General features: G+C 39.7%; 2 protein-coding genes across 2 annotated transcripts in view; one reads left to right on the forward strand and one right to left on the reverse strand.

Annotated features, from left to right (window-relative positions):
- LOC139756016 (ryanodine receptor-like) overlaps positions 1-23,378 on the forward strand; it is a 494,517-nt gene that overhangs the window by 160,383 nt on the left and 310,756 nt on the right.
- The window catches only part of LOC139756020 (AP-4 complex subunit mu-1-like), a 68,815-nt gene that overhangs the window by 8,648 nt on the left and 36,789 nt on the right, over positions 1-23,378 (reverse strand). The window contains exons 7-8 of the mRNA XM_071674965.1: positions 17,408-17,606; positions 6,645-6,864 (exon numbers count right to left, since the gene is read on the reverse strand). Of these exons, the coding sequence (XP_071531066.1) occupies positions 6,645-6,864; positions 17,408-17,606 (419 nt within the window). The remainder of the gene's footprint in view (positions 1-6,644; positions 6,865-17,407; positions 17,607-23,378) is intronic.

Below are 23,378 nucleotides of genomic sequence, written 5' to 3' on the forward strand. Positions count from 1 at the left end.
TCCTTACTCATTTTTTTCATATGTCCAAACCATTTTAGTACAACCTCTTCAGCTTTCTCAACCATACTCTTCGTGTTACCAAGTTTCCCTCTTAACCTATCATCACTTGATCAACCCTCCTTACACCACATATTATCCTCACATATTTCAGTTCTAACAGATATTCTCTGTTCATTCCCCTCTATAGCCATGCCTTGTGTCCATACAACATCACTGGGGCGACTACACCTTACTTGTTTTCATGCTTCCAGATAGCAACCTCTCTTTTCACTCATTCCTCAATGTTCCCAGAACCTTTGTCCTCTCATCCAATCTATGACCCACCTCTGCTTCCATGGTTCCATTCACTGCTATGTCCACTCACATGTATTTAAAAAATCCCATTTCTTTCAAGTTTTCTCCTTTTAAACACACACACAAACTAACCTGTCTCTCTGCACTGCTTTTATTCAAATTTACTGTCAAATTACTCCATTCACACATACTCCCGCACTCAGATACCAACTTCTGCAGATTCTCACTCGAATCTGTCACCAGAGCCACATCATCAGCAAGTAACAAGTTACTTCCCAGGCCCCCTCTATCCTTACAGACTGCATACCTAACCCTCTCTCCAAAATTTTTGCATTTAACTTCCTCTCCACCCTATTCGTTAACTAATTAATGGACATGGTGACATCTCACACCTCTGCTGCTGACCCCCATTCACCTGGAGCCATTTACCCTCCTCTCTAACTACTTCACACATGCCCTACACTCTTGATGAAAACTCATCATTTCAAATTGGTTTCCTCCTACAACATAAATTCATAACTTCAACAAAGATTGTCTATCTAACCCTATTATGTGCTTTCTTCAGAGCCATAAATACCACACACATTTTGTAGAGCAACCATCAGATCCACACATCCTCTGCCACTCCTGAAACCACATTGTTCCTCTATAATCTGATGCTCTGTACATGCCTTCATCCTTTCAATCACTACTCTCCCATTCAACTTTTTACCAGATTCACTCAGCAAACTTATATCTCTGTAGTTCTCTATACATACATTCTGCCAATTTTACGGCACCTCATCATGATCTGTACATAACATTAAAATCTTCAAAAACTAATCAACGACACAGTCACCCCTTTTGTTACAAACTTCAACTGCAATACTATGCATTCCAACCACCTTTTAACATTCAACCCTACACAAGACTTTCTTTTACCTCCTCTTCTTCAACAAACTACTTTCCACTTCTCATTTTGCATACCTCTAAAACCCAAACACCCTACATCTGCCACTCCATTGACACATCCAACAATCCTTCAAAATATTCACTCAATATCATACTTGCTTCATCACTATCTGCTATCATGTTCCCACCTGTCCCCTCACTGATGTTCCCATTTGTTCTCTTTTTATTTTCTACACATTATTAACTTTTAAAACATCTCCTCCTAAAAGTTAACTGATACTCATTCACCCCAGCTTTCATTTGCCCTCTTTTTCAACCTCTGCACCTTCCTATTGACCTCTTCCTACTTTCTCTGATACATATTTCAGTCATGATACATTTGAAAGAAATGTCTTGAGGAAGGTCTTAAAAATATATGGTAGAGGAGGAAAGCTACTAGAAAGAATGAGAAGTTGTTATCATGAGTGTAAGGATGTGTGTGCATGCAGGAAGAGGTGTAAGGTGAAGGTTGGTCTATGGTAAGGGTATTTGATGATACTATGGCAGCTTAATTCATTTATGAATGGGGTGGTGAGGTATGTAAATGCAAGGGTCTTGGAGGAAGGGGCAAGTATGCAGTCAGTGAGGGGTGATGGGCCTGGAAAGTAAGCCAGTTGTTGTTTGCTGATGACACAGAGCTGATGGCAGATTTGAGCAAAAACTGCAGGAGATGGTGCCTAAGTCTGAGACAGTGTGTGAAACTAGAAGTTTAGAGTAAATGTGAATAAAAAGTTTATTAGGTTTACCAGGAGAGAAGGACAGGTTTGCTGAGGCATGAATCCAAATCAAGAAAATTTGGAAGTGAAGTGCTTTAGATTCTTGGGTGTGGAAATGTCAGCAAATGGGACCATAGAAGAAGGGAGTCAGAGGATGGGTGGAGTGAAGGTTCTGAAAACATAGAGGAATGTGTGAAAAGAGAGGGCAAAAACGGGTATATTTGAAGGCGTGGTAGTCTCAACAATGTTGTATGGATGCAAGGCATGGGCTTGGATGAGGATGTGCAGAGGAACATCTCTCTTACCCTTTCATTACTTACATGATCAAACCACCTCACACCACATAATGTCCTCAAACATTTCATTTCCAACACATCCACCCTCCTCCGTATAACTCTATTCATAGTCCATGCCTTGCAACCATATAATATTGATGGAACTACTATTCCTTCAAACATACCCATTTCCTGCATTAGCAATGTAGCATCAAGAACAGAGGACTGAGCCTAAGAGGGAAAATCCTCACTTGGCCTCCTTCGCTGTTCCTTCTTTTGGAAAAGTTAAAACTGGATGGGAAGATTTCTAGACCCCGACCCCTCCTCTTTTTAGTCACCTTTTACGACACAGGGAATACATGGGAATTATTCTTTCTCCCCTATCCCAAGGGATATAAATACAGTATATACAGTGTCTGCAAAAAGCGCTGTCTGCCCACCTTATATCTTCAAAGGCGATACAGAACTCAATTTCATTGTGGGTACATGCATATGATGCTCTTAGGGTGAAATCTTCACGCATCTCATCATTGAGCCTAGTGTTTCTAATGGTGTAAACACCAGTAACCCACCTGAGTGTGCCTCAGGCTATCTTTAGGGAAGGATGTTCTTCCTTTAATCTTTCTTACTACCCCTTCATTTTGGGAATTTCACCTCTAGGTGCTGTATTTCTTCCAAATAAGCTTTAAAATGGTTGGCTCTTACCTTTCTTAGTAAAAGAAAGCCCAAATTCTTCCCTTGAAGAATGAAAATATCAGTACAAATGAGACTGCTAGGTGCACTGGGTGCTCAGAACACATGATCAGGCAGCTGCTTCCTGCAGTAACTCATCATTGTCTTGCCTTATCTCAGAGATCAATACCCTATGAACCCAAAACATGGACCTAAAATACTTCAGGAACCTTGCCAATGCCACATTCTCAAACATCTGCAGATGGTAATCAAGGCCAAAGGAGAGATAACAAAGTTCTAAAATGTGAGTGTAACAGTGTCTCTGAAAATATATGGGGAGCTGGACAAGATTTTAGTGAACACTGTAAGCCCCTGGGACAAGGGGAGAAAGAATATTCATACTCATATATGAATAAATATCATATACATACATCCCTGTGACTTGGGGGAAATAATATTTCACATGTATTTCAAGCATTTCACAAAAACCAACGAAGAGGGGTGGGAGCATGAAACTGGAAACCCTCCTCTTCTTGTATTTGGATGTAACCAAGATATGAAAAATAGAGACAGGTAGAATGTTTGAGGAAAGGAACCTGGATGTTCTGGCAATAGGTGAAACAAAGCTTAGGGGTAAAGGGGAAGAATAGTTTGAAAGAGTCTTGGGGTACAAGTAGGGGTTAGTGTGATGCTTATGGCAAGAGCTTAGTGGCAGACCATCTGTTAAAAAAAGATTTTAGGGAATGTGTGAAAGAATGTAAGAAAGTCAGCTCTAAAATGATGTGGATAAAAGTGAAATTGTACTGTGAGATCAAGGTGATTATTATGACTCTGGCACCTAGTCACAGGAAGAATAATGAAGAGAGGAAAGTGTTCTGGGAGCAGCTATATGAATGTGTCACTTGTTTTGATTTGAGAAACTGGGTATTAGTGAATGCAAAAATGAGTAATGTGGATGGTGGGGGCATAACTGGAGGATAAGGGGCATTCAGTGATGTGAATGGAACTGGTGAAAGGCTGGTGGAGTAAAGTGGTGAAAAAAAGACTGGTGACTGGGAATACCTGGCTTAAAAAGTGGGAGACATGTAAGAATAGGAAGGAGTAGGAAAGATAGTAAGTGGGCTTTACTGGATTGCGTATTAATTGATAGGCATGCAAATGAAAGACTCATGGATGTGAATGGGCTGAGAGGGGCAGCTGGTGGAATGTTTGATCACTGCCTGTTGAAAGCAAGGGTGAAGATTTGTACAGTTTCAGATATGGGTGAAAAGAGGGTAGTGAAAGTAAGTAAGCTTGAAAAAGAGGCTTGTGTGAAGATACTAGGACTAGGAGAGACTGAGTGTAGAATGCCAAAAAGGTGAAAGTAAATGAAGCCAAAGGATTGGATGAGGAATGGCAGGTGTTTAGGGAAGCACTACTGGTATGTGCAAGAGGAGTGTGAAATAAGCAGATGAGAAAGGGTAGTGAGTGGTGGGATGACAAAGTTGCCAATGAGGGAAAAAAGATATTTATGGGCATTACTTATAGGAAAGGAGTATGAGTGAGTTTGAGATGCATAAAAAAATGCAGTAGATCAAGAAATAGGTGCAGGAGCTGAAAAAGAGGTCAAATGAGAGTTGGGGTGAGTGAGTATCAACAAATTTCAGGGAGAGTACAATATTTTTTGGAAGAAGGTTAATAGTGTGAAAAAAAGAACAAATGGGAACACAGTGAAGGGGGCTTTTGGGAAAGTGTTCGCAGCCAGGGATGAGATGAAGAGGAGATGGAATAAGTACTATGAGGGACTGCTGAATATGCTTGATGACACCGTGGGAGATGTAGGGTGTTTGGGTAGGGGAGGTATGCAAAGTGAGAGTCATAGAAAGTGGTGTGGTGAGGAGAAAAGAGGTGATGGAAGCCTTTGCATAATATCAAATTTGGCAAGGCAGGTGGAGTAAATGGTATTGCACTTGAATTTGTTAAGAAAGAGGTACCTCTGTCATTGACTGGTCATGCAGGATTTTTAGAGTGTATGGATCACAGTGAGATGCCTGAGGATTTGGTGGAATGCCTGTATAGTGCCACTGTACAAGGGCAAGGGGGGCAAAGGTGAGGGTTTGAAATACAGAAGTATAAGTTTGTTGAATAAATCAGCTAAGTTGTAGGGAAGAGTAGTGATTGAGAGAGTGGTGGCATGCAGAGTATCAGACTCGGAAAAAATTTGGTTTCTGGAGTGGTAGAGAATGTAAGAATCATGTGTTCTTAGTTTGTAGGTAACATTTATGGATCTGGAAAGGGTTTATACAGATGCTCTGTAGAAGATGCTCAATTAAGTGTGAGAAGAAAGCTCTTAGAAGTAGTGAGAATTTTCATCAAGAGAGTAAGGCATGTGTGCAATGGAAGAGAGGAGCATGAGTGGTTTAAGGTGAAGCGAGGTCTGTGGCAAGGTGTGTGATGTCACTATGGGTGTTTAATCTGCTTATAGATGATGGTGGTGATGGTGATGAATGGAAGGGCCTTGGGGAGAGGAGTAGGTATGCAGTCTACTGGGGATGGGTTGGGGGCCTGGAAGGAGTATATTTCAAGTGGCTTCAACCAACCACAACTCCATCCGTGCATAAAACTAGCAGCCATAGACACCAATACAGCTTTTGACACTAACCCTTAACACATCCTCACCTCAAAAAGTACTTGATGCCACCATAAGAAACAATGGCAAAAAGGGTTTGATCAATTTCAAAGATTGCCCCCTTGCCAGAGCCACTCACAATGCCTTAACCTATATAACACTAAAAAGTCTATGATGGAGTTCCCCAAGTAACAATTGTTTCTCCAAGCTTTTTCAATTACATCCTAAATGACTTCCTACTACCTCCAACAACCCACGACATGCAGATGATTTCGCAATAACATCATAACACCCTGACACTACATTAGCAACAAGAAACAAGCAGCACTACATTACACAGTCACAAAAATGGCTCATCTAGAACAGAATGTCTATATCTCCAGAGAAGTCTTCCATAACTTCTGACAAACTTGAATCCAACCTACATCTTCCTGTTACTTTACAAAAAATAACTAATCTTTTTTATGTACCACATCTAATCCACACAAGAAATCCATTTCCCATACCAAAAACACCAACAAAAAAAGCACCACACAAACTAAATGCCCTCTGAACATCTAACTGGTACCAAATTTGGACAAGGAAAAGAATCTCTTAACACAATTCATACACTGAACCCTAAACTATGCCTCCTCATCTACCTAATCATCCACTCTCTCAAAAGCAAATAACAAAGCTGCAAACCAAAGAAAATAGAGCACTTGGAAACATCACTGGCTATCTAGCAGCCACAAACTCTCAACACTTACAAAATGAAATCCCACCTCAACATCCTTGGCAGTCAGTTCTTTGCAACAGCAATAAATTCCTCCCACTATAACCACTCCATAAGAAATAACTAACCCTAAGTAGAAATAAAAAGTCTGCCCCAGCAACTGCTACTCACAAACTGCCCCACTTCAATAAACATAACACTTGACAAAACAAATATTCAATGAAATGACCAAACAAGAAACACTTACTATCTCCACCTAGGACATCATCCACCCCTGAAACACTAAAAGCACATATTCAACATATCCCAACACCCTTCATGCCCATGATACAACTACAGTAACAGGAATATTTGGGAAATGCAAACACCATTTGGTAAAGTTGTATGTCTGAAAATGTTAATGTAAAACAAATAAATATTTGAAAATCACTTACTCGAATAAATGCTTGAGCATAGCTGCTACCAGGAAACTGAGATATAGTCCAAGTGATTGCTTTAGTGTCTGATGAGAAATGCACACTTTGTTCCCGAGGCCCTGAGGTCCTGGACATGATGGCAGCTGTGGTAGGTGGAGCAACTGCATGAAAGGTTACTTGTGGGGCTACAGTACCCATTCCTGTGTTGCTTGCCAACTTCAGTCTCAGCTCTGCATCACTAAACAGTAAGAAGTTTTTGATTATACCAATTCACTTCATTTCCATAAGTGTGAGTGCAAAGTAGAAAACCTAACTTAAACTTATCAATATATCACCTTTAACTTTGCTCCCATTTATAGATGATAGATCAAGTGCGTGCCTCTGCCTTGTGAAGGAATTAAGTCACACAACTGGGATACCCAACCTGAACCCTATGGCTGGCTAAATTTTAAAGGCTAGACTTATCACCATACTGTTCTCTAAAATGGGAAATTTCTTTGACAAAACCTTTAAGGTATAGTAAAAATAAACAAATGAATAAAATAGCACTTCTGAACTAAACTTCCTTTATCTTAGAATAGGCAAGATGAGGGCATTAAAACTTTAACATCTATCTATATATCCATCTACCTACCTATTCATCTAATCCATATCCACTAGGAACTCCCCCAAGGAGGTGGCCACAGCAAAAGTCTCCATAACTAGTGAACTCCAGTGCCACTTCTTAGCCTTTAGTGCCTTACCCTTAACAGGCCAATGGTAAAGGGTAACTGCACCAGTGTTTACATAACATCCTTACCAATCTAATATCTACATAACATCTAGCCCAGAAATAACTCACATCTATAATTCATACTCTTAATCCCATACGAAAATCAATGCAGTGGTCTCACTGGTCATTTACAGATTCTAAAAACACAGATTTACCCCACTGCAGAATCTATCTCTCAGTAACAATACTCTTACTTCTTATGATTATCAGAAAAAAGGGGTAGTGAATGCACTCTGTTTCCTCTCCCACAGCACTATCACTAACCATAATGTTCGATAAGGAGGATGAGTCCACAAAATTCATCAGTTCTACACCCTCTACTTGTTATTACCTCCCCATTAGCCCCCTTCACCGATGTTCCCATTTGTTCTCTTGCCTTACACACTTTATTTTCCTCCTTCCAAAACATCTTTTTATTCTCCCTAAAATTTAATGATACTCACTCACTCCAACTCTCATTTGCCCTCTTTTTCACCTCTTGCACCTTTCTCTTGACCTCCTGCCGCTTTCTTTTATACATCTCCCAGTCATTCGTGCTACTTTCCTGCAAAAATCATTCAAACACCTCTCTCTTCTCTTTCACTAACAATCTTACTTCTTCATCCCACAACTCTCTACCCCTTCGAATCTGCCCACCCCCCAACCTTTCTCATGCCACAAGCATCTTTTGTGCAAGCCATCACTGCTTCCCTAAATACATCCCATTCCTCCTCCACTCCCCTTATGTCATTTGCTCTCACCTTTTTCCATTCTGCACTCAATCTCTCCTGGTACTTCCCCACACAAGTTCTCTTTCCAAGCTCACTTACTCTCACCACTCTCTTCACCCCAACATTCTCTCTTCTTTCCTGAAAACCTTCACAAATCTTCACCTTCACCTCCACACGATAATGATCAGACATCCCTCCAGTTGCCTCTTTCAGCACATTAACATCCAAAAGTCTCTCTTTCAAGAGCCTATCAATTAACACATAATCCGTTAACGCTCTCTGGCCATCTCTCCTACTTACGTACATATACTTATGTATATCTCTCTCTTTAAACCATGTATTCCCAATCACCAGTCCTTTTTCAGCACACAAATCTACAAGCTCTTCACCATTTCCATTTACAACACTGAACACCCTATATACACCAATTATACCCTAAACTGCCAACATTACTCACCTTTGCATTCAAATCACCCATTACTATAACCCGGTCTTGTGCATCAAAGCTGCTAACACACTCACTCAGCTGCTCCCAAAACACTTGCCTCTCATGATCTTTCTTCTCATGACCAGGTGCATAGGCACCAATAATCACCCACCTCTCTCCATCCACTTTCAGTTTTACCCATATCAATCTAGAGTTTACTTTCTTACACTATCACATACTCCCACAACTGCTTCAGGAGTAGTGCTACTCCTTCCTTTGCTCTTGTCCTCTCACCAACACCTGACTTTACTCCCAAGACATACCCAAACCACTCTTCCCCTTTATCCTTGAGCTTCGTTTCACTCAGAGCCAAAACATTCAGGTTCCTTTCCTCAAACATACTACCTAGCTCTCCTTTTTTCTCAACTTTGTTACATCCACACACATTTAAACACCCCAATCTGAGCCTTCAAGGAGGATGAGCACTCTCCGCATGACTCCTTCTTCTGTTTACCCTTTTAGAATGTTAAAATACAAGGAGGGGAGGGTTTCTAGCCCCCACTCCCATCCCCTTTAGTCACCTTCTACAACAGGCAGGGAATGCATGGGAAGTAATTTCTCCCCTATCCTAGGGGATACATAATGTATATATATAGTAAAAAGTGTGCATGTATAAAATAAGTACATGGTACATAAAGAGATGTTAGAAATCACGTCTGGGAAAAAACTGTGTGAAATGGTTTAGATGTATAAAGAACAAAATCACACCTTGAAAAGCCATAATCATTGTATACATACATAGATAATGAACAACCAAGTACCATCTATGGTCCTTCTCCATCCACTCATACCCTTCCACACCAATAGAGAGGAAAGTATAGAGCTATTTTAGGTATTTTCTTCAATAAAATATAAAATAAAGATATTCTGTAAGGGTAATTTTTTTACCCACAGCGAACATCATTTCAGGTGAATCATGCAGTTGAAAGGTTAACAGGCTTACACATAATAAGCTGCACATTTCCTGTTTGAGAGTTACATAGAGGTACATAGGTACACAGACCATGAAAATCCACAGTCCAAGCGAGGTGGTCCGGCCTTAACGTGAAGAAAAAAAAAGGAAAAACAATAGAAAAGCCCCCCCCTTGTAAGCAGTAGGAGAAAAGCATTGCAGAGCAAAGGCTCTCTCCCCATCCTCCACTCCCTCTAGCACATGCTGGCAGGAAAACAGGTGGAAAAAAATATCTTCCAGGATTAATACGGTTAAAGGAAATTTTCATAGAAAAGCCATAAGGTAGAATGAACATGAATATGTCAAGCAACCCATCACCAACAACATACATCTCTTCACTTTTTGTTATAAAAGCAATACTAAGGATAACCTTGAGGTCCAGCCTCTTGATTATCTATATTACACCTAATGTTGAAGGATGATACAGTAATTTTTAATTACTCTCTCAAAGCAAGTGACATGGGTTAATCAATGTTAGTTTGATACCACAACATGGTTAGGGAGAGATCAATGGCTGAGAAAGTAGCATAATATACCAAGTGAAAATCAAGCCTAATTTTGAAGATATTAAGGGTGTTGATCTGAGCAACATTTTCTGGGAGCTCATTCCTTGCATCAATAATGTCATTGGTAAAAAAAAATACTTTGTATAGTCTAGATCACCTCGATGACCTCTTAACTTTGAATCCATTTCCTCTCATCAGTAATGCTGGTGATAAAGAATTGTTCATTATCAACATTGTTGAATCTTAAGTATTTTGAAACATTCTATCAATCTGCCCCAGAGGCACCTCTTGCTAAAGAAGAAGAAGTTTAATTCTCACAATCTCTCCTCATATGGTTTGTTATGCAAGGAAGGAATCAATTCAATTGCTCTTTGCTGGAATGCCTCCAATTTAAGAATGTCATTACTTAAGTAAGGGATCCAAAATTGCACTACCTATTTGAAGCGTGATCTAACTAAACTTAGGTATAGTGGCAACATCACAACCTTGCTTTTGTAAATACAGTTCCTGTTTATAAATCCTAATATCCTATTTGCTTTCTTGGCAGCATCATTGCAATGCTGGGAGAATTTGAAATTACTAGGAGTGTCCTTTATCTTGTGGCCCATCAGTTCATAATCAAACTTTTTGTTTAGGTTTCCTACTTGTAACAGCAGACATTTATTGATACTAAATGGCAATTGCCATTTACTAGAGCATTCAGCAATCTTAACTAGATCCTATTGTAATCTTAGCCTATCTTCAGTTAATATGGCACTGCCAATCTTTGTCTTCTGCAAATTTGGACACTAGGTTATTTAGCTCCCACGTTATTATCGTTAATATAGATGATTATAAGCAAAGGCCCAAGTACGGATCCCTGAAAGACTCCACTAGTAACGGGTGACCACCGTGATGATTTCCCATTCATTATGACTCTCTGCTTCCTACCACGTAACTAGGCTTCTATCCAATATGCTATGCAACTAATAATCCCCAAGTCATGACTTTGTGCATCAATATAATGTGGGGGACTTTATCAAAAGCTTTCTGGAAGTCTAGAAATATTACATCTATTGTTTTTGTCTTGTTGTGGGTATTGAATGTTGTATGATAAAATTCAAGGAGGTTCGTAAGGCATGATCTTCATCTTCTAAAACCATACTGTGTATTATTGATCAGACTGTGCTGTTCCAGATAGGCTACAATTTCATCTCTAGGAATTGGCTCCAAAAGTTTACATATAACTGATGAGAGACTAACAGACAGTAGAGATACAAGATCAATGATAATGTATATATATCAAGGACACACAGAAAATAGAAACTTCTGTAAACCAATCTTTGAACAACAAAAAAGATATCAGCCACCTTATAAAGCTCAGAGAAATGCACTTTTCTCTCAAAACTTTTCAGTCTATCTATCCATCCAACTATCTATTATGATTAACTCTGTTCTCATTTCCAAGAGGTAAATCAAGTGTAGAGAGACTTGCACCTTTTAGGAAAATTAATATTGCAAAACTGTGATATCTTTACCAACCTTTATGGGTTATTCAAGGGCAGTGATTTCCAGTTCCACAAGATAGACCTCTTATGCTCCTAACATCCTACCCTGTGACTAAAAACTGTATCAAATTACTCTTTAACTTTCTGGATATCTTCTAAATGAACACACATGATGGTATACTGCTTCAATTATTTCTGCACCTTGGATATAAATGTAACATTCATGTGTGTGCTAGAAACCAAAAGTATCAAACACACTACCTTTCATGTCAAAGCTTTAAAGTTCCAGCTAACTTGAAACACAGACTGCAAATTACAAAAACAGTGTCTCGTGACAACCCTGGAAATGATTTGGGTCTAAGGTGCAAGAGAAACTTTTATCCTTCATGAATAATCTGAAGAGATGGATGTTGCATCAACATTCACGTCAGTTTCAAAGGTTTAGCCGTAGCCACCTTATGTTTTACTTGTGCTCGGTACTTTTGGATGAAAAACATGACAGACTATAATCTTAAAACGGTACCTGAAAGTATAGCATTTCTGACTTGGTGATACCTCAATAGTGACAAAAATTTTTATGAAAATAAATGTTTCCTGTACTTACAAGAATCTAAGATAACATTTCGCCACAAAACCATGTTGCTTCTCTCTTAGGTAATTTCTCCACAACAGAAAGTCATCCATTTCCTGTCTGATATTCTTTTCCAGAGCCCTACAGACCACACTGGTAAGGGAGACCCATCTGTAATTCAGTGCTTCTTCCTAATCTCCTTTCTTATAGATGGTCATAATGTTTGCCTTTTTCTACTCTCTTAGCACTCTGCCTTTCTTCAGCGACATCTTGAACAGTCTTTTAAGAGGCTTGTCCCATGAACCTGCACACACTTTCAGCAAATATACAAAGGAATACAGAGAATACCCAAAAAAAAAAAAAAAAAATTCAAACAGTACCAGACCAGTAAGTCCTTATGAGGCTCTTTGTGACAGTGTAAGATATCAGAAGCTTGCAGATTAAAATGGTAAAAGTTAAAAGGCCTCCAGATAACTCAAAGAGAATAACCTGCCAATTATCAGTGTGACTAAGGAGGCACAAATTATGTAAGTGATGGTGATATTTCATAAGGACCATGAGCCTTGCATGGGCCAGGACCATTCAGTGTTCTGTTTGTCTTTTCTAGATAAACCTCCTTCCCATTGCCATCTTACTAGTATTGGGGCTGTAGTGTCTTCCACTGTGAAAACACTTACACTCATTATTCAGTTCTTCACATACCCTTACATTATCCTCAACAATTTTTCCCTCTGAATCCCTTAACCTGAATAGCTGCATTTTAAGTGACAATTTACTTCCGATGAATTTATTAAAAAACTGGATTTTTTCTGCCTTAGCAATAATAGTGAACTTGTAGTTGTGTCTGTGTACTTTTACCTGGTACAAATCCATGTAGGTCTTTGTTTTTAAAATTGTTATTAACATTTTCTGTAACATGTCTTTTTCAACTCTTTTGTATATTCTGATTTTGTGCAACATTAGGCTGAATAATCTACATTGTTTTGGCATAAATTTAGATTCCCTTTTGTGTGCTGATGTCATACATATTTGCTAAAATCTATTTATTTATCTATCTTATTTTGCTTTGTCGCTGTCACCCGCACTAGCGAGGTAGCGCAAGGAAACAGACGAAAGAATGGCCCAACCCACTCATATACACATGTATATACATACACGTCCACACACGCAAATATACATACCTATACATCTCAACGTATACATATATATACACACACAGACATATACATATGTACACATGTACATAATTCATACTGTCTGCATTTATTCATTCCCATTGCCATCTCGCCACACATGAAATAACAACCCCCTCCCCCTCATGTGCGCAAGGTAGCGCTAGGAAAAGACAACAAAGGCCACATTCGTTCACACTCAGTCTCTAGCTGTCATGTAATAATGCACCGAAACCACAGCTCCCTTTCCACATCCAGGCCCCACAGAACTTTCCATGGTTTACCCCAGATGCTCCACATGCCCTGGGTCAATCCACTGATAGCACGTCGACCCTGGTATACCACATCGTTCCAATCCACTCTATTCCTTGCACGCCTTTCACCCTCCTGCATGTTCAGGCCTCTATCACTCAAAATCTTTTTCACTCCATCTTTCCACCTCCAATTTGGTCTCCCACTTCTCCTCGTTCCCACCACCTCTGACACATATATCCTCTTTGTCAATCTTTCCTCACTCATTCTCTCCATGTGATCAAACCATTTCAAAACACCCTCTTCTGCTCTCTCAACCACACTCTTTTTATTATCACACATCTCTCTTACCCTATTATTACTTACTTGATCAAACCACCTCACACCACATATTGTCCTCAAACATCTCATTTCCAGCACATCCACCCTCCTGCGCACAACTCTATCCATAGCCCATGCCTTGCAACCATAAAACACTGTTGGAACCACTATTCCTTCAAACACACCCATTTTTGCTTTCCGAGATAATGTTCTCGACTTCCACACATTCTTCAAGGCTCCAAGAATTTTCGCCCCCTCCCCCACCCTATGATTCACTTCCACTTCCATGGTTCCATCCACTGCCACATCCACTCCCAGATATCTAAAACACTTTACTTCCTCCAGTTTTTCTCCATTCAAACTTACCTCCCAATTGACTTGACCCTCAACCCTACTGTACCTAATAACCTTGCTCTTATTCACATTTACTCTCAACTTTCTTCTTTCACACACTTTATCAAACTCAGTCACCAGCTTCTGTAGTTTCTCACATGAATCAGCCACCAGCGCTGTATCATCAGTGAACAACAACTGACTCACTTCCCAAGCTCTCTCATCCCCAACAGACTGCATACTTGCCCCTCTTTCCAAAACTCTTGCATTCATCTCCCTAACAACCCCATCCATAAACAAATTAAACAGTTATGGAGACATAACACACCCCTGCTGCAAACCTACATTCACTGAGAACCAATCACTTTCCTCTCTTCCTACACATACACATGCCTTACATCCTCGATAAAAACTTTTCACTGCTTCTAACAACTTGCCTCCCACACCATATATTCTTAATACCTTCCACAGAGCATCTCTATCAACTCTATCATATGCCTTCTCTAGATCCATAAATGCTACATACAAATCCATTTGCTTTTCTAGGTATTTCTCACATACATTCTTCAAAGCAAACACCTGATCCACACATCCTCTACCACTTCTGAAACCACTAAAATCTATCTTTGGGTTTAAAGGGAAGTGCTATGGTCTGACATGTTTATAACCGTTTTGTATACATCATCTGGCCATATCATGCATCTTAAGGTTAGTGAGGCTACCTTCCCACACCTCAAACTAGTAACTTTTGTGCTTTCACACACATTAGTATACATATTGTGACCATGAGCATAAAATGTGTATCTGGTGGTGCATAATGCAAATTTTATTCATTCAATATTAAGGAAGATTGATTTATGAAAAAAAATGGTAATAAATAATCCTTACCACCAGAAATTTCTGATTATTGTAAGCATTTGTGCATGGCTGAATGCAAGCTGTAAGTGCTCTTTTCATCTATGAGCACCTGGAGGGTTAATCCCATTGCGCAAGAATATATAAAATCTTAATAAAGTTTTCAAGTACATCCTAGAACTTTTATGGTCACCCTCAAAATATAAAGTGGTTATCACTACTTATATCATTTCAGCTTGTGACATGTACATTCTTGGAGATTAAATAACCACTCTGTTAAGCAACATGACTTTGTGTGTGATGAGGTTTATGCTGCCTTTCATAAAGATAGGTTAAAGGCTAGAGTAATCACAATCTGATGCCATGCATGAACAAAGCATATATATATAATAAAGAATGAATACCAGTTTTCATGTTCACACTCAAAGTATTTCATGGAATCTTTTAGTGACAATGCATATGATTCCTAATCCAAACAACACTGAATCAGCTTTCAGAATAATTACATTAATATTTTTTTTTTTTCAGAAAGTTAGCAGAAAGAGGTGCAAAAGAATATAACTTACTAGAGCACATTCACTACATAATTAAAACCGTTTTGGGTCATAGCAAAAAAAAAGGATATGCATCCTAAAATGATAACACTCATCTTAAATTTATCAAGCTTTTATGAATAAAATGATAGTACAGGTACACCACCGAATTTCTGACAACTGATGGTTTAGCATCTCCTTTAGTCTAAACAAAATTACATAAGATAACTTGAAATTACCACAGCCACCAGACTAGTTTCTTGGGTGGCCACAAATGGCATGTGTCGAGAACGCTTATTCACATTCTTTACACTGCACTTGTTGGTGGTGATGCTGCAATTTTGTGAGATTCTTAGCTTATTTTGCTTAAATTTAACCCTAGCTATGGCTTCTAAGACATATGAGAGTGTCAGTCATGGTGTCAAACATAAACACCAGTCCATATCAATCCAAGATAAATCAGAACTGTTGAAAAAAAATGGACCATGGTGTTTCAGTGCAAAAGCAGTGTGATACCTACAGTATTGGTTCATCAACTGGTTATGATATAAAAAAGCAAAGGAAGAAAATATTGAAATTCTATGCAGACAGCAATTCCAAGAAGCAAATGAAGATTAAAAAAACAATGAAAGATGGTAAGAGTCCTGAGCACAATCGAGTGATGATGGAATGGTTTCGACAGCATCGGAATGATGGAGTGGACTTGTCAGGTAGCATGATAATGGACCAGGCTAAGTTGTGATTAGCTTTACAGTTCCAGTAAAAGTCTAAAATCTGCCACTTTGGGAGCAGCAGAGCTGCAGCATTCCTTGTAAGCAAAGAAATTAATAAATTTGCATTTAATTTTTGTTTAATCTTGTTTCACTAATGTACTATTGTACAAGTACCTATATTTCATTTACTTATTTAACTTGAATTTAATGTTTGTTTAATTTACATTTCTATCAGTCCAACATGGGAGATATATAATTAGTGGGTTAGAGGTGTATGGATGAATTATCATTGTGACAACAGTTGATCCAGCAAAATGGTCAATCTGGCAATGCTTTGGAACTAAGAGTGTCGGAAAATCGGTGGTGTATCTGTACCAGAAAGCTGTACTGTATGTAATATTTTATGTCGATGGGGTACAACAGAAACTAAAAGCAAATTTTGGAAAACTAAACTTAAAAGAAAAAGTCTTGATTACCCAACTTCAATGTATCATAATTTTCAAACCATCAGCTAGGATTCGTTAATCACCTGTTAAAAGTCTGGCTATCCAACTTCTGGATCCATAAACAAACCTTATGGTCCTTTGCAAGTTGGCCATCAGAGGCACTATTTCAAGCATTTTTTTATACATTTCTGGAATCACTCATTGTGTTTCTCAGAAGCTGCTCCAATCGATACTGGACTTTTATAAAAAAAAAAAGTGAGTCATCCATCTGCAATGCCAACAAAAAACATAGCAAGTATTTCCGCGTCTTATATAGTTAGCACATATAAGCTACAATGCTGCCAAATTAATCAATCTCGATTCTTTTAGTTGTATTTTTTCAATATTTCTTTAATGCAGTATTGTTGTTTATGCACCTATCAATTCCAGTTACTGTATATCCAACGTGCTGCATGTCCCAACAAGGTCAAATAACTGGACTTTCACTGTAGAACACAGCTGTCTATTCAGCTCCACATTTTAAAGGGATTTTCAGGCACTGATGGTTTGAACATAGCGTACTGTCCCAACATAATAATATCTGTCCAATAATGAGCTCTTAATAGCATCAAAGAACAATATAAGTCAAAGTGGGAAAAAGTTGATAGGAAGAAGACCGTAAAGACCATTACCTTGGGGTAAGATTGTGAGAAGAGGCAGTGAGAGTGAAGGGCAGTAGATGTGGGTGATCTGGAGCCAGGGTGTAGCGAGCAATAGTTACTTCCTGTCCCGGAAGAATCATCACACTCAACTTCTGTCCACCATCTCCACTGCCAACATCTACACCGCTACCAAATTCTACTTCAGACATTCGTGTCCCAGTGCTAAAACCTATGGATTATAATATTCTGTTAATAATTCTAACCTTCCTTAACATTAAAAGCAACAAGAATTGGATTTAGAAATTTCAAGAAGTAACTGTTATGGCACTTACATAAAAAGGAGCAAATGGACATTACCAAAACTAATTTGAGCCTATAGAAACTCCTCTGAGCTTAAAAAGGGTAAAATATGGACACTAGTGCTCCAAGCACTTGTTCAGGACTTACTCATACATTACAAAGAAATCATTAACTAAATTCTTAGAGGAGTAAATCCACTATCCCGATGTTCATATCATATAAAGTAAACCCATTCTAACAGAATAACAAGGTATGGATGAGGGGTGTGTTAAGAGGCCACTTCTGTTACATCACATTTTTTCAAGTATCATAAATTAATGAAATACTACCAATATTTGTAAAGGAATTCTATATCATCCCATTAATGATGAAGGTGTTCAGTAAAGAGTACTGAGTCAGAATGAAATAGCTCATAAATCACCAACTGGTCAAAAGTATAACTTGCAAGAGGTGCAAGCTACTCTCCCCATGTCTCATGATTCTCAATAATCTGCAGCTTTTCAGCAATGTCAAGGTATTTCCTATATGTCTTGGCACATTCAACATTGATAGCATTCTTATCTGCCATGATCCAATGCAAAAAGACAGGCCTTTATGCAACCCCCCCAGAATACTATTGTGTAGAAACACATGAATTGAGTCTGTTTATGTGTCGATCTACCCTATTCCACATCCATATAAAATTGCAAGGACAATTTGTTCCTCCAAACATACCCATCTTTACTGTCGTACATAACATTCTGTCCTTCCACACATTCTTCAGCACACCCTCCCCCACCCTATGACACTTCTGCTTCCATGGTTCCATTTGCTGCCATGTCCACCTCCAAATATCTAAAACACCAATTTTCACTTCCTCCAATTTCTCTCCATTCACACTTGCATCCCAACTAACCCATCCCTCAACCTGCTACACCTAATAATCTTGCTTTTACTCACATTCTCTCAAAACTTTCTCCTTTCACACACTCTCTTTAAACTCAGTCACCAACTTCTGCAGTTTCTCACCCAAATCAGCCACCAGTGCTGTATCATCGGCAAAACAACTGACTCCTCAGGCCTTTTCATCCCCAATGGACTACATTCTTGTCTCTCTCTCCAAAACCCTTGCATTTGACTCCCTAACCACCCTATCCATAAATAATTAAACAACCAAGGGGACATCACACACTCCTGCTGCAGTGCGACCTTCACTGGGAACCAATCACTCTCTTCTCTTCCTACTTGTACACATGCCTTACATCCTTGATAAAAACTCACCACTTCTAAAAGCTAATCTCCCACACCATATATTCTTAAGACCTTCCACAAAGCATCTCTACCAACCCTATCATATGCTTTCTCCAGATCCATAAATGCCCTCAATACCCTCCCATATAATTTACCAGGAATAATCAACAAACTTATACCTCTGAAAGTTGAACACTTACCTTTATCCCCTTTGCCTTTGTACAATGGCACTATACACACATTCTGCCAATCCTCAGACACTTCACCATGAACCATACATATATTGAATATCCTTACCAACCAGTTAACAACACAGTCGCCCCTTTTTTTAATATATTCAACAGCAATACCATCCAAACCCGCTGCCTTGCCAGCTTTCATCTTCCGCAAAGCTTTCACTACCTCTTCTCTGTTTACCAAATCATAGTCTCTGACCCTATCACCTTGCACACCACCTTGACCAAAAAACCCTATATCTGCCACTCTATCATCAAACACACTAAACAAACATTCAAATTACTCACTCCATCTCCCTCTCACTTCACCACTTCTTGTTATTACCTCCCCATTTACCCCCTTCACTGATGTTCCCATTTGTTCTCTTGTCTTACGCACTTTATTTACCACCTTCCAGAACATCTTTTTATTCTCCCTAAAATTTAATGATACTCTCTCACCCCAACTCTCAACATATATATATATATATATATATATATATATATATATATCCCTGGGGATAGGGGATTAAGAATACTTCCCACGTATTCCCTGCGTGTCGTAGAAGGCGACTAAAAGGGTAGGGAGCGGGGGGCTGGAAATCCTCCCCTCTCGTTTTTTTTTTTTTTTTTTTTTTTTTTTTTTTTTTCCAAAAGAAGGAACAGAGAATTGGGCCAGGTGAGGGTATTCCCTCAAAGGCCCAGTCCTCTGTTCTTAATGCTACCTCGCTAACGCGGGAAATGGCGAATAGTTTAAAAGAAAAAGAAAGAATATATATATATATATATATATATATATATATATATATATATATATATATTTTTTTTACTTTGCTTTGTCGCTGTCTCCCACGTTTGCGAGGTAGCACAAGGAAACAGACGAAAGAAATGGGCCAACCCACCCCCATACACAATGTATACACACACACACGTCCACACACGCAAATATACATACCTATACATCTCAATGTACACATATATATACATACACAGACACATACATATATACCCATGCACACAATTCACACTGTCTGCCCCATTCACTCCCATCGCCACCTCACCACACATGGAATACCATCCCCCTCCCCCCTCATGTGTGCGAGGTAGCACTAGGAAAAGACAACAAAGGCCCCATTCGTTCACACTCAGTCTCTAGCTGCCACGCAATAATGCCCGAAACCACAGCTCCCTTTCCACATCCAGGCCCCACACAACTTTCCATGGTTTACCCCAGACGCTTCACATGCCCTGATTCAATACACTGACAGCACGCCAACCCCGGTATACCACATCGATACAATTCACTCTATTCCTTGCCCTCCTTTCACCCTCCTGCATGTTCAGGCCCCGATCACACAAAATCTTTTTCACTCCATCTTTCCACCTCCAATTTGGTCTCCCACTTCTCCTCGTTCCCTCCACCTCCGACACATATGTCCTCTTGGTCAATCTTTCCTCACTCATTCTCTCCATGTGCCCAAACCATTTCAAAACACCCTCTTCTGCTCTCTCAACCACGCTCCTTTTATTTCCACACATCTCTCTTACCCTTACATTACTTACTCGATCAAACCACCTCACACCACACATTGTCCTCAAACATCTCATTTCCAGCACATCCACCCTCCTGCGCACAACTCTATCCATAGCCCACGCCTAGCAACCATACAACATTGTTGGAACCACTATTCCTTCAAACATACCCATTTTTGCTTTCCGAGATAATGTTCTCGACTTCCACACATTCTTCAAGGCTCCCAGGATTTTCGCCCCCTCCCCCACCCTATGATTCAATTCCGCTTTCATGGTTCCATCCGCTGCCAGATCCACTCCCAGATATCTAAAACACTTCACTTCCTCCAGTTTTTCTCCATTCAAACTCACCTCCCAATTGACTTGACCCTCAACCCTACTGTACCTAATTACCTTGCTCTTATTCACATTTACTCTTAACTTTCTTCTTTCACACACTTTACCAAACTCAGTCACCAGCTTCTGCAGTTTCTCACATGAATCAGCCACCAGCGCTGTATCATCAGCGAACAACAACTGACTCACTTCCCAAGCTCTCTCATCCACAACAGACTTCATACTTGCCCCTCTTTCCAAAACTCTTGCATTCACCTCCCTAACAACCCCATCCATAAACAAATTAAACAACCATGGAGACATCACACACCCCTGCCGCAAACCTACATTCACTGAGAACCAATCACTTTCCTCTCTTCCTACACGTACACATGCCTTACATCCTCGATAAAAACTTTTCACTGCTTCTAACAACTTGCCTCCCACACCATATATTCTTAATACCTTCCACAGAGCATCTCTATCAACTCTATCATATGCCTTCTCCAGATCCATAAATGCTACATACAAATCCATTTGCTTTTCTAAGTATTTCTCACATACATTCTTCAAAGCAAACACCTGATCCACACATCCTCTACCACTTCTGAAACCACACTGCTCTTCCCCAATCTGATGCTCTGTACATGCCTTCACCCTCTCAATCAATATCCTCCCATATATGTATATATATTATCCCTGGGGATAGGGGAGAAAGAATACTTCCCACGTATTCCCTGCGTGTCGTAGAAGGCGACTAAAAGGGGAGGGAGCGGGGGGCTGGAAATCCTCCCCTCTCGTTTTTTTTAATTTTTCAAAAGAAGGAACAGAGAATTGGGCCAGGTGAGGGTATTCCCACAAAGGCCCAGTCCTCTGTTCTTAACGCTAACTCGCTAATGCAGGAAATGGCGAATAGTTTGAATATATATATATATATATATATATATATACATATATATATATATATATATATATATATATATATATATATATATATATATATATATATATATTCTTTCATACTATTCGCCATTTCCCGCATTAGCGAGGTAGCGTTAAGAACAGAGGACTGGGCCTTTGAGGGCATATCCTCACCTGGCCCCTTCTCTGTTCCTTCTTTTGGAAAAAAAAAAAAAAAAAAAATGAGAAGGGAGAATTTCCAGCCCCCCACACTCCCTTCCCTTTTAGTCACCTTCTACGACACGCAGGAAATACGTGGGAATTATTCTTTCTCCCCTATCCCCAGGGATAAGATATATATATATTATTCATTTTATTTACTTATTTTGCTTTATCGCTGTCTCCCACGATAGCGAGGTAGCGCAAGGAAACAGACGAAAGAATGGCCCAACCCGCCCACATATACATGTATATACATACATGTCCACACACGCACAATATACATACCTATACATCTCAATGTACACATATATATTACACACACAGACATATACATATATACACATGTACATAATTCATACTGTCTGCCTTTATTTGTTCCCATCGCCACCTCGCCACATATGGAATAACAACCCCCTCCCCCCTCATGTGTGCGAGGTAGCACTAGGAAAAACACCAAAGGCCCCATTCGTTCACACTCCGTCTTTAGCTGTCATGTAATAATGCACCGAAACCACAGCTCCCTTTCTACATCCAGGCCCCACACACTTTCCATGGTTTACCCCAGACGCTTCACATGCCCTGGTTCAATCCACTGACAGCACGTCGACCCCGGTATACCACATCGTTCCAATTCACTCTATTCCTTGCACGCCTTTCACCCTCCTGCATGTTCAGGCCCCGATCAATCAAAATCTTTTTCACTCCATCTTTCCACCTCCAATTTGGTCTCCCACTCCTCCTCATTCCCTTCACCTCTGACACATATATCCTCTTGGTCAATCTTTCCCCACTCATTCTCTCCATGTGACCAAACCATTTCAAAACACCCTCCCCCACTCTCCCAACCACACTCTTTTTATTTCCACACATCTCTCTCACCCTTACATTACTTACTCGATCAAACCACCTCACACCACATACTGTCTTCAAACATCTCATTTCCAGCACATCCACCCTCCTGCTCACAACTCTATCCATAGCCCATGCCTCGCAACTATACAAAATTGTTGGAACCACTATTCCTTCAAACATACCCATTTTTGCTATCCGAGATAATGTTCTCGACTTCCAAACATTCCTCAAGGCTCCCAGAATTTTCGCCCCCTCCCCCACCCTATGATTCAATTCCGCTTCCATGGTTCCATCCGCTGCCAGATCCACTCCCAGATATCTAAAACACTTCACCTCCTCCAGCTTTTCTCCATTCAAACTTACCTCCCAATTGACTTGACCCTCAACCCTACTGTACCTAAAAACCTTGCTCTTATTCACATTCACTCTTAACT

This window comes from Panulirus ornatus, chromosome 20 (assembly GCF_036320965.1).
Source record: "Panulirus ornatus isolate Po-2019 chromosome 20, ASM3632096v1, whole genome shotgun sequence".
In the NCBI taxonomy this organism is placed as follows: domain Eukaryota; kingdom Metazoa; phylum Arthropoda; class Malacostraca; order Decapoda; family Palinuridae; genus Panulirus; species Panulirus ornatus.